Source organism: Rhinatrema bivittatum, chromosome 6 (assembly GCF_901001135.1).
Source record: "Rhinatrema bivittatum chromosome 6, aRhiBiv1.1, whole genome shotgun sequence".
NCBI lineage: Eukaryota > Metazoa > Chordata > Amphibia > Gymnophiona > Rhinatrematidae > Rhinatrema > Rhinatrema bivittatum.
Genome location: NC_042620.1, coordinates 106,312,543 through 106,325,531, shown reverse-complemented (window position 1 = coordinate 106,325,531; position 12,989 = coordinate 106,312,543). Strand labels below are relative to the sequence as shown.

Here is a 12,989-nt window from a genome sequence, read left to right as displayed (position 1 = left end):
GGTTCAGATAATCAGAATCAAGTTGGGTCAAGCTACACATCTCACGCAGATTTATCTGAGCAATTGATGGCTTCACTTGAATCTCCGTATTGATCCAGGTCAGATTCAGATAGCCATAAATTTGCACTTATGTTCAAACTGCAACTCTGCTACTGCTATCTTAAAATATGTCACATCTGCAAATATTTTTAACCTGAGCAAATATGATTTTTTTTCAAAAGGTAGACCAGAAAAGAAAAAGGAAACAGCATAAACATTAGCAGGTGGGGTGTGAGGGAGGAGAGGGAGAAGTTAAAATTAGATATGTCATACCTCCAAAGAAAGATACACAAGTCTTTTTACATTCTTCCTCAGCATCAAAACGATTAGCATTTCCATTGCAGCCACCGTACCAAAACTGAGCACAGGCATTGGCCTGCTTATCATAGTACCATTTTATTATATATGTTCTGCATGGCCCTTGATCCAATATTAACCTGCATCGTGGGTCTTGGACATTATCTAAAACAACAAAATGTGGAAGAAAGTTATGACTATGAAAAAATGTAGTAGTTTAACACTAGACTATGTTACATTTAACAGTGTCACAAAGTTCATATTGGTTCATATGGATAAGTATTTTGCCTTTGATTTTAAAAGACATGTCTAAATAGGCAGCTTAAAATGTTAAACTTGAAACAAAACCTGTGATATATAACACTAAAATATAATGCTTTGTATAATCTTAATGTAAACTAGAGGCTTATTAAATTGTTTCTTTTCCTATCGTATAGCCAGATGGACTCAGGACCAATGGGTATTGTGCTCTTCTGCTAGCAGATGGGAGACGAGTCAGATTTCAAAGCTGATGTCACTCTAGATATACCCCTGCAGCAATCTCAGCTCTTCAGTATCTCTCCGTCTCCTAGCAGATGCAGACACTATCCCACACACTAGAATAGTGTTTAGAATTACAGCAAAGAAGAAACAAACTTTACCTTAAGGAAGATCAAGCCCCGCTCTCCTGCGATGATACCTAAGGGTCCCTCCCCCAGTCGAGAATTCCTGAGGTTGATCTCCGATATCCCTCAGAGATGTGCCTTGGTCCAGTAACCGGTTCCCAGCGAGGACTTAGCCCCCCAGTGTGGCTGAAAGGCAGCGGGTGCAGAAACGAGCACAGCAGTGAAGGTAATTCTCTCTTCCCCCGCAGCTGGAGACTGTCCAGCACACGATCAGTAAGCGCCGAGACCAGGTAAGAAGAAATCTTTAAATTCAGGTCTCCGGTCTCCACAGCTCGGATTGCCATACCGAATCCGTCCCGGCGAGGTTAGAAGGGAGCACCGATCGGGTTAAGCAGCCTTGGTTAGGCTAGGCCCTGATCCGGTGCAAGGGTCCACACACGTGGAGACCCTCGGGGGGGCACTATCTTACATGCAGGGGTCGTCGGCGCCATCTTCTCTTCTCCCCAGCGGTACGTGTGGGGCAGGCCGGGCGGCCGATGCGCTTAACTTGAGCGGGTCTAATACAGACGCACGCATAGTTGCGTGCATGGTGGCGGACATACCGGTGCGCACAACTGAGCGCATCCATCGCGCACAACTGAGCGCACCCCGTGTGCATAACTACATGCACAGCCGCGTTTACAACTGCATGCACGCAAACACATAGAGACAATGGCACCAGTGCCCAAGAAGGCCAGAAGGCACTCTCTTTGCACAGCTTGCCACATAAGAGCCGTGCAGCCTGAATTGGAGTCCTGCCTGTGTTAACATTGTGAAGAAGCCCAGGGGGAACCAAAGCCTGGTCCCTTACTGTCGGGAGATGGTTCTGGAACTACAGACGATCGCTCCCTGGACCTAAGCATCTCCAAGATGGCTTCTCCACAGGAGGGCACCTCGGGGGCCCCTACTCCGACTCCCCCTGGATTAACATGGACCAAGGGACCTTCTCCTGGTTGGAATTTTTCCAAGGGCTGCAAGCCTTCTTTCAGGTGCAATCAGCCCCAGCTGCGCCCCAGGTTCAACCCCTGCCGGAAGCACAAGATCCTCCCGGCCCTGCTCGGATGCCTCGAGACATGCCTCGCCTAACCAAAAACTTCCCTAACAGGGACCCAGACACCTCAGATGATGAGAGTGACTCCCTGGAAGAAGGAGAAATTCCTCCAGGAATGGAACCATACCGAACCATGCTTCGCTTCTTCCACAAGGATGAATTACCAGCCCTTGTTTCCCAGATTCTGAAGATACTGGGTATTCCTGGTATGGAACTTATGGCGGAACCAAAGAAGAACCCCATCTTGGTGTCCCATCGTAAGGCCTCATGCTACTTTCCAATGATGGAAATCATCCAGGAACTGATTGACCTGGAATGGGATGGCCCGGAGGCCAGCTTCAAAGGGGGTTGGGCCTTGGAAGCCCTATACCCTCTAGAACCAGTGACCAAGGAACGCCTGTGTTTCCTGAAAGTGGATGCTATGGTCTGTGCCGTCTCAAAGCAAACAACGATTCCCGTTGAGGGAGGGGCTGCATTGAAGGACACTCAGGACAGATGATTGGAATCCATCCTTAAGCAGGCCTTCAACGCAACAGCAATGACACTGTAGATTGCTTCCTGCTGCTCACTGGTGGCATGTTCCTGCTTGCTCCTCTCGAGAGAGGCAAATAACTTCGGAACATATACTGGTGAGATGATGGAACCTGCAGCAGCCTTCCTCACGGACGAAGCTCAGACCTGGTGTGCACCTCAGCCAGGGGCGTTGCCTCGGTAGTGGCAGCCAGAAGACAACTATGGCTATGGAATTGGTCTGTGGATGTGACATCTAAAGCAAATCTCACAAGAATGCCTTTTAAAGGATCTCTCTTGTTTAGAAGCGAATTGGAGAAGTTAGCCAGAAAATGGGGCAAATCCCCAGTGCCTCGGCTACTGGAAGATAGGAGTAAAAGATCTCAATGTCCCTTCCCCAGAAGAACCAAGGGCAGAGGATCGCAGCGTTGTAGACGCTATAGGAACTTACAGTTCCAGGCACCTTGTCCCTCCGGAAGGTCCCAGCCCTTTCAGAACAGACAGACCAAGAGGGAAGCAGGCCCGGGGGCAGGCTCCAGCCATGCTCCACAATGAGAATGGGCTGACCCATCTACGGGAAGAGGATATAGGGGGTCAACTTGCCCTCTTCTACCAAAGATGGGTCGAGATAATGTCGGACAAATGGGTTCTAAACATTATTCAAGAAGGTTACTCTGGAGTTCCGCAGCATCCCTCGAGACAAATTTATGATGTCACCCTGCCACTCCTATTCCAAGAGACTGGCAGTAGAAACCACTCTTAACAAGACTACTCAGTCTGAAGGCAATAACTCCGGTTCCCACGCCCCAACAAAATACAGGGCGCTATTCCATCTATTTTATCGTTCCCAAGAAGGAAGGATCTTTCTGGTCCATCTTGGACCTCAAGAATGACAACCGTCATCTGCGGGTTCTACACTTCCACATTGAATCTCTTCGCTCCATAATAATGGCAGTACAACCGGGAGAGTTTCTAACCTCCCTGGACCTTTCTGAAGTCTACCTTCACATCCCAGTCCATCGGGATCACCAACGCTTCCTGCACTTTACGATACTGGGTCATCATTACCAGTTCTGAGCACTACCCTTCGGCCTAGCAACCGCCCCCAGAACCTTCACCAAAATCATGGTGGTCATGGCGGCAACACTGAGGAAGGAAGGGATCTTGGTACACCCTTACCTGGATGATTGGCTAATCAGGGCAAAGTCTTCGGAAGAGAGTCGGCAAGTGACCAGCAAAGTCAAGAGTCTACTGCAGGAACTCAGTTGGGTCGTGAACACGGGCAAGAGCAGTCTGCAGCCCTCTCAATTGCTAGAGTACCTAGAGGCCCATTTCAACACCAAACAGAACAAAGTCTTCCTCCCTCCCCCGAGGAGAAGGAAACTGATGGAAAAATTAAGACGATTGATGAACAATGCACGCCCCAAGGTCTGGGACAGCCTACATAGAAGCAGGAAAGCCCTTACCTCTACAGGTTAAGGCTCATTGTATGAGGGCCCAGGCAGTCTCCTGGGCAGAAACCATGCTCCTGTTGCCCGCCGAGATCTGTCAGGCGGCAACGTGGTCCTTCATACACACCTTCTCCAGGTTCTACCACCTGGATGTTCAGGCCCAGGAAGAAGTGGCCTTTGCAAGGGCAGTATTAAGTGGGACATGGGCAGCCTCCCGCCCTGTCCGAGTGTAGCTTTTGTACATCCCATTGGTCCTGAGTCCATCTGGCTACACGCTAGGAAATTTCGTTTTCCTTAGTGTAGGTCATCTCGCCCATGGCTGCCCCGGAACAGGAAAACCTTGGATAACAAACCTCGAAACTAAGAAAATACGGGTAAGCTGCGGCCTACCCTTAGAGTTCAAGACACCCACAGTTTGTCCGGTGTCGGCGTTAATTGGTTGAGTGCACTGGCGGTCTCCAGTTTGGAAATTAGTTGAACCAGTTCAAGTTTAACTGAAGTTTAATCAAGTTATTTAAGCAAAGATATATCCACAATGTCTTTTCGAAGAGATTACTGAAGAGCTGAGGTTACCACAGTGGTATATCTAGAGTGACATCAGCTTTGAAATCTGACTCCGTTTCCCATCTGCTAGCAGAAGAGCACAATACCCATTGGTCCTGAGTTCATCTATCTACACTAAGGAAAACGAAATTATCAGGTAAGTAATTTCTCCATTCCCTGAATGGCTATAATAAATTAAATTTAAAAGAAGATAGCCTTAGTTATTTCTCTTATGAAGTCAGGAGTGCTAAGATAGAACAGAAAAACTGGGTTCAAAAGACAAATGCTGACCTTTAAATAACTCCTTACAACAGGGCTGGAGCAACCCTCTGTGCACTTGCACAGGGCAGCGGCCTGGATGGGGCGGTGGCCTCAGGGCTGCAACTAAATTGAGTCAGCTGCTGCTGCCGCCACCCCGCAAAGAAAAGGAAGAGCTGCAGGCCACAGCGGAGAAAAGGAGGAACTTGCAGGGCCCTAAGGCGGTTCCCAACCTGCCACACAGCGAAGATGAGATGGTGGCGGAGGACAGCACGATGCTACGGCTCCTTCTCTTCTTCGCTGTACAGTGAAGAAGAACCTTAAGGCCACAAAATGGTTCACAACCCACTGCTCGGCAAAGATGAGAGATTTGCAGGGTTCCGCAGCGAAGCAGAGAAGGAGCCATAGTGCTGCACGAGGAACAAGAGGAGCCCTAGAGCTGCACAGTGGTTCCCAACCTGCCACATGGCGAAGAGTTGCAGAGCTGCAAGGTCAGAATGAGCTGCAGGACCATGTGCTAGGCAGCCAGAAGGAAAAAACAAGCCACCAGGCAGCTCCTAACCTGTCCTGCCAAAGAAGTGGAGGGCCAGGGCTCCACTTTGGTTTATGTATGAGCAGGAGGAAACGTGTGTGTGTGAAGGAGTAAGGCTTCAACACCAGCCCAGCAGACAACCAGAGGAAAAGAGGAGAAGCTGTCAACCCCGGCCTGTCAGTTAGATAGTGAATTAGAGACCTTTAAATATTGGAAGCGGATGACGTCATCTCAGGGGGACGCACCTGAGGTTCGCTCCCTTGCTGGTACTTCAATCAGAGTCATCAGGCAACCGGTATTCGCTCCTCGAGGGCCCATGTTCCTGGACATTCTGAAGATTCTCTACTGCCTGGAAGCTATCGCTGCTACAAACAATTGTGAGTTACCATCGCTTTCTCAGAGCTTTCCCTGGAACCAGGTACTTGCTCCTCGAGGGCCTAAACCTTTCCAGCTCCTGAGCTTCCTTGAGACCTTATGTGAGTTTTTTCATCTAGTTCTGTTCATGAACCTTGTCTACATTACCTACTCACTTTCTACAGTTTCTCAACAGCTCAGCCATCCTGGATCGCGGTTCCCGTGCCTGAGGGACTACAGCCCTGCCAGGCATATCAGCTCACTACTGCCACCTCTGGTGGTTTCCAAAACCTGTTTAATAAATGAACTAATGTGTGTCAGTCTCCATACTCAAGCCTAGCGGGTGGTCCCTCTCGGGATATCCTCCTGGAGGTGTGGTCATCTGCCACCGGCCCAGGGATTCACCACTACTATCTCAGATTCTTAACAGATATAACAGATTGCTAAACACCAGCTCTAACACAGAGCTTTCACAACAGATTGCAGTCTAACTGTTAGGTTTTGGCTCCCAAGGAAGGCGGAGATAGGAATCTGTTATGATGCGGCTCCTACGGAAGGAGGAGTTAGCAATCTGTTAAGTTTTACTCCTGCGGAGGGGAGGAGTTAGCAATCTGATACTCTTTGCTCCTGTAGAAGGAGGAGTAGTAATCTGTTATGAACTGGCTCCTGTGGAAGGAGGAGTTAGCCATCTGATATGCTCAGCTCCTGTAGAGGGAGTAGTAAACAATTTGTTAAGGTATAGACTGCAGAGGTAGCAATCTGATATGAATCTGTAGCTGAAGACTCATGATGGGAAAGTAGCAATCAGCGGATTGCTTGGAGAGGACACTCAGCTGTAGAGGAATGGAGATAGGTGGATCCTTGCGCCGATGGCAGATGACTGCGCCCCCAGGAGGATATCCTGAGAGGGACCACCGGCTAGGCTTGGATATGGAGACACAGATAGTTCTTTTATTAGACAGGTTAGTAGAACCTCCAGAGGTGGCAGTAGTGAGCTGATATGCCAGGCAGGGCTGAAGTCCCTCAGGTACTGGAACAGCGATCCCAGGGTTGCTGAGCTGTAGAGAAACTATAGATAGTGAGTAGACAGGGTATGCGGTGTACATAGCCAGAACTGGATGACAAAACTCACAGAAGGTCTTAATGAAGCTCAGTAGCTGGAAAGGGTTAGGCCCTCGAAGAGCGAGTAACTCACAAATTTCTGTATCTGCGATAGCTACCAGGCATTAGAGAATCTTCAGAGTGTTCAGGAACATGGGCCCTCGAGGAGCGAGTACCGGTTCCTATCAGCAATCTGAAATAAAGAAAAGAGAGAGAGGCCCCCGAGCAGTGGGTACCCCTGGTAAGTCCGAGGAGGCAGAATAGCTCAGGAGAATCCCCTTGCAGAGTAGCTTGGACAGCCGAAGCGAGTCCTTGCTAACTCGATCCGTTAGCGAATACTGAGACCTTTTATATTGGAAGCAGATGACGTCATCCCGGGGGATGCCCCTGAGGTTTGCGCCCTTGCTAGTACATCAATAGGAGCGCGTGCGCCCTACGTCATCAGGCAACATGGCGGATCCACAGCGTCGTGCCGGTCCGGGGACGCCGGAGGGAGACGGCAAGAAGATGCCGCGGCTGCTAACCGTCCATCAGACCCGGAGGGAGTCGCCACAGAGGTAAGGAGGGCGGAGTGAGGGCGTCAAACATCGACGGACACAACACTAACTAACAGCAGATTTATTACAGATTGCTATCTCCTTAGCAAGACAATATCTGAGATATTACAGATTGCTAACTCCTATCTGATTGCTCCTCCCATCAGATAGCGGTTTCATAACATATAGTTACAAAATGTTAGGTTCCATATTAGGTGCTACCACCCGAGAAAGAGATCTAGGCGTCATAGTGGATAACACATTGAAATCGTCGGTTCAGTGTGCTGCGGCAGTCAAAAAAGCAAACAGAATGTTGGGAATTATTAGAAAGGGAATAGTGAATAAAACGGAAAATGTCATAATGCCTCTGTATCGCTCCATGGTGAGACCACACCTTGAATACTGTGTACAATTCTGGTCACCGCATCTCAAAAAAGACATAGTTGCGATGGAGAAGGTACAGAGAAGGGCAACCAAAATGATAAGGGGAATGGAACAGCTCCCTTATGAGGAAAGACTAAAGAGGTTAGGACTTTTCAGCTTGGAGAAGAGAAGGCTGAGGGGGGATATGATAGAGGTGTTTAAAATCATGAGAGGTCTAGAACGGATAGAAGTGAATTGGTTATTTATTTTTTCGGATAATAGAAAGACTAGGGGGCACTCCATGAAGTTAGCATGTGGCACATTTAAAACTAATTGGAGAAAGTTCTTTTTCACTCAATGCACAATTAAACTCTGGAATTTGTTGACAGACTCCCTCTCTCTCAGTGGTGTTCTGCTTCTTCGTATAGGCACACTTCTTTTGAGCACTCACAGTCCCCCTGCGATGGCATCTCTAACTGGATAGGGGGTAAGGAGGATCTCCCTCACCGGCACTGCTTTCCCAATGGACTCCCTCACTCTCAGTGGTGTCCCTCAACTTTGCTTCTTAAAAAAAACCAATACCCAAGCCAACACCCAGAACCCTTTCTTTACCTTTTTATTAAATTTTGCAATAATTACCACAGCCACCAAAGTTAGTGAAGCTGTTGTAAAATAGATCTGGTCTGCCCACGCTCCATTAATGTTTGGAATTTAACTATGGTATCTCCATGCAGGTCTGTAGACATCCAAATACACTATTGAAAAGTGTCATTTTTTTTCTATAACCACAAAATCTGTTCCTTCCTTTCTGAACATTATCTCCAAAAACCTTAGGCACTCTTTTATCACTTCCCACTTAGACTACTGCAACCTACTTCTCACAGTTCTCTCATTGAACTATCTATCTCCATTACAGCTTATTCTAAATTCATCTACTTTACTTCCTCCAATGTCATTATAACCATGTAATCTCTCTTCTTAAATCACTACATTGGCTATCCTCCAATTCAGAATACAGTTCAAGCCTCTCCTTACCTACAAGAGTATTCACTCTGTGGATCCTCATCACCTCTCCTCTATCTCCTACTGCACTCCTCCTAAAATCTATTCAATAGGCAGGCATTGCTCCTACTCAGAGGATCGTTGACATAGCCCTTGGATAAGGCAAGGAATCAAGGGGAAAGGAGGATCTGGGGGCCCACTTAAGGGGTAGAACATTGTTATTGATATTTGGGTAGGGTGTGGTGATCATTTGATGATAGGTTGGGAGGGAATCTCTTGGGGGATGGTTTCACTGCTGGGGGGGGGGGGGATTTGGACTCTGCTCTAGGGCTATGGCTCATTTCAGGCTAGAAGCTCCTTTTAGATTTCTGCAGGAGCAGGGATAGGTGGGAGAAATGGTACCCAACATCTGCATTAATGGTTGCGCTTATCTTGCCGCACGCAAAGATACGTGCTATTTTATAAACTATATGTGTAGATTATAGAATACTCTTCATGCGCACATATCTTATCTGTGCTTGGAAAGAGAGAGCGAGAAAGTGAACATCAGTCTGATACCCTATGTATGGACCATTGTAAGGGGGCACTTTGAATTGGGGTGAGTTTTCGGGAGGTGGGTTGGGGTTGATGGGGGTGGTGTTACAGACACATTCAAAGGTATCCATTGTAAAATTGACCTCATAAAAGAATTTTAGACCTTATAAGTGATGAAAAGGAGTTGATTTGTACAAAACAGCTAGTAGAAACTACAGTGTACAAATCAATGTCTCTTGCTAGAATTTTCATTAATATATGCACACTTTTCCTGGCTATTTAAAATTTGCATAGCTCCTGCGTGGTCCACTTACACAAGTATGTGGCTGTTTTTGCGTGCACAAGGCTTTTAAAATCTACCTCTATGTTTTTATTATTAATGAACTTCTGGCAGGCATTTGAATACAATGCAGCTCATTAATATTTTCCTCACATTGGGCCAAAAATGTTTGTGTTCTCAATAACACTCACATGAGTATTACTAATAACTTGCATTAAAATGATTTTAATTTGTGTTAAGTGCCAAGTTTTTCATTTAACAAGCATTAGTTAATAGAGATGTGAATCGTGTGATCGATCGTCTTAACGATCGATTTTGGCTGGGGGGGGAGGGAATCGGATCGTCACGGTTTTGTTTTTTTAAAAATCGTGTAAATCGTAAATCAGGGGAGGGCGGGAAAACTGGCACACTAAAACATCCCTAAAACCCACCCCGACCCTTTAAAATAAATCCCCCACCCTCCCGAACCCCCCCAAAATGTCTTAAATTACCTGGGGTCCAGTGGGGGGGGTCCCGGTGTGATCTTCCACTCTCGGGCCACGGGTGCGTTAATAGAAATGGCGCCGGCGCTACCTTTGCCCTGTCATATGACAGGGCAAAGGTAGCACCAGCGCCATTTTGGTTCCTGTCCCCCGACGTCACGAGCGCAAGAGATCGCTCCCGGACCCCCGCTGGACCCCCAGGGACTTTTGGCCAGCTTGGGGGGGCCTCCTGACCCCCAGAAGACTTGCCAAAAGTCCAGCGGGGGTCCGGGAGCGACCTCCTGCACTCGAATCGTATTGTCGTATTGCAAAATGGCACCGGCCGTATGGCCATTTTGCAATACGGCAATACGATTCGAGTGCAGGAGGTCGCTTCCGGACCCCCGCTGGACTTTTGGCAAGTCTTGTGGGGGTCAGGAGGCCCCCCCAAGCTGGCCAAAAGTCCCTGGGGGTCCAGCGGGGGTCCGGGAGCGATCTCCTGCGCTCGTGACGTCGGGGGACAGGAACCAAAATGGCGCCGGCGCTACCTTTGCCCTGTCGCCGGCGCCATTTCTATTAACGCACCCGTGGCCCGAGAGTGGAAGATCACACCGGGACCCCCCCCACTGGACCCCAGGTAATTTAAGACATTTTGGGGGGGTTCGGGAGGGTGGGGGATTTATTTTAAAGGGTCGGGGTGGGTTTTAGAGTTGTTTTAGTGTGCCGGTTTTCCCGCCCTCCCCCTTCCCCTCCCCCTTCCCCCGATTTACGATTTTTGACGATAAATCGGGGGAATTCCTATTGTATATCGCCTCTAACGATTTTTGATGATTTAAAATATATCAGACGATATTTTAAATCGTCAAAAAACGATTCACATCCCTATTAGTTAACACATTAGTGTGATGTAGTCAATAAGCCCCTGAATGCTAGTTGAATGACAGTCACTTTCAAACTAACAATTATCTATAGCAAAGCAGTGCCTGGAAGTGATGTATCCCTTTATTGTGGTTTCTGAAATAGATAAGAAGGTATGGCTTCACTTTTTGGCTTATTTAGTTCTGAAATATGACCTGATGTTCATAACTGTGATAGCATAAAACTCCCAAACCGAATCAGATAACATTTTTCCTATTTCACAAATAAACAGTAACCTGTTCCAGATGCAAATATCACAGAAGAATCTATTGAACCTGAAGATGGCAATATTATAGTTGAAGAAGAAGAAGATGATGATGATGATGGTATTGAGGATATCTTTACTGTGGAAAAAGAAGAGAAAATAAAAACAAAATTAATTCTTGTGTAGTTGTTAATTGAAACGACACTAGTCTATACTGATTACATGCAGTATTATCTTTTACTCTGATATCAGCAAAACTGCAGAGTGGTATTTGGAATAGAACAGTAGATACTAGCTGGTGCTGAAAGCTGACCTTCATTGTTTAGTAATGGTGTGGGAAGCTTTTCTAACACCTCTGGTTCTTCTTCATAGTCGTCCTCATCATCATCATCATAGACCACCTCTGGTGATCCTTTGATCTGTAAAGTATTTACACTTTAATTTTTAAGTACATTGCTCATTAACTCATTAATTTTCAAGTATTATTCATTACCTTTTACTATAAGAATAAACCTCATAAAATTATATCCATAAACTTGGGTACTTGAGGCCCATTTTCAAAAACTATAGGGAAATTTAAAGAGAGAGCATCCAATATTTCACAAGCTAGCTGACTTGTCTTAAAAATTTGTGCCATGTAATTTAAATCCTTTGTATAATTAAAATTGGCAGTTAAGTAAAATGCTGAGCTCAGATGATTGGTTTAATTTCCTAAAACCATTCAGTATCATAAAATTAATCATGGAATATTTGTGCAGAAGATCAGGGTTCAATAGCCGGGGTTGGTATCTGCTCACCTACCAGCTGAGGATAGGAAGGCCATGGAAGCTGAGCGCACAGCCCTTCAGATGGAGAGGAAATTCCAGCCTTTGTACAATGGTAACATCTACTGGCAAGACCCAGGGTACACACATACCAGCTTCCAGAGGGAGCCATGATCTGTAGCCCCTAGTCAAGGACCATCTCTGTAATGGTGGGACTACTTGGGACTTGTAAATGTAGGTAAAAAAAACCCCCAAAAAATCCTGGCTAGAAGTAAATGAAGGCTCTTACTGCCATTTTCAATTGCAGCTAGTTCTGTGTGAGCCAGCAGCCCATAGTAGCAGGAGGAAACCATCAGGCCAAACACAACATTTTTACTACTGGGGAATTATTGTCATGGCCCAAGCCACTTCAGTGTGGCATACCTCATCTATCAGTGACTTCTACCTTGTTATTTCATCTATATATAAGGCCATTGACTGCTCTTCTTACTGAACTTAGATTTCAGGTCTTCTGCTATGCAGATGACATTCAGTTCATCATCCCTTGTATTCAGGTTGAAAAAAATCCCTTTCATTTAACAAAAAATAAAATAAAATAAAAATTGGGGGCTTGCTTACAAGAAGCAATCTTTGCTTACATTCTAGCAAAACAGAAGTTTTGTCAGTAGCCCCCACCCACCAGATAAGTATTTGAAATCTACTTTACTTTTGGAAGGAATGATACTGTCTCCTAGTGAGTCTTATGTAAAATGCTGGAGTCATGTTAGATACAGAATTAAAATCGAAGAAACATATTTCAAAGATGTCTCAAAATATCTTTTTCTTAGTGAAATCTATCAGACATATATGCTTATCTAAATCCTGCTGATCTGGTTTAGGTAATCCAGGCAGTGATAATAAGCCATCTGGCTCATAGCAACTGTTATTTGCAGGTCTTCCTGCAAAATCTATCCGGTTTCGTAAGTTTATGCAAAATTTGGCCACCAGGATTCTCTCTGGACTGAGTTTAAGGTACCATATTACTCTTAGGGGTAGATTTTGCATAGGCTGCCGGCGCGCACAAAGCCCCGGGACGCGCGTAAGTCCCAGGGCTTTGCTTGAGAAGCGTGTCGGGGGGTGTGTCGGGGTGGCGTGGCATTTGGGGGC

The 12,989-nt window shown here is 46.5% G+C and overlaps 1 protein-coding gene across 1 annotated transcript in view; it reads right to left on the bottom strand.

The window, feature by feature from the left end:
• Positions 1-240: 240 nt before the first annotated feature.
• Positions 241-12,989, bottom strand: part of LOC115093639 (collagen alpha-1(XXVIII) chain-like) — a 271,500-nt gene continuing 258,751 nt past the window's right edge. Inside the window, exons 36-38 of the mRNA XM_029605681.1 lie at positions 11,393-11,498; positions 11,111-11,218; positions 241-501 (exon numbers count right to left, since the gene is read on the bottom strand). Coding sequence (XP_029461541.1) covers positions 257-501; positions 11,111-11,218; positions 11,393-11,498 — 459 coding nt within the window. The 3' untranslated portion in view covers positions 241-256. The remainder of the gene's footprint in view (positions 502-11,110; positions 11,219-11,392; positions 11,499-12,989) is intronic.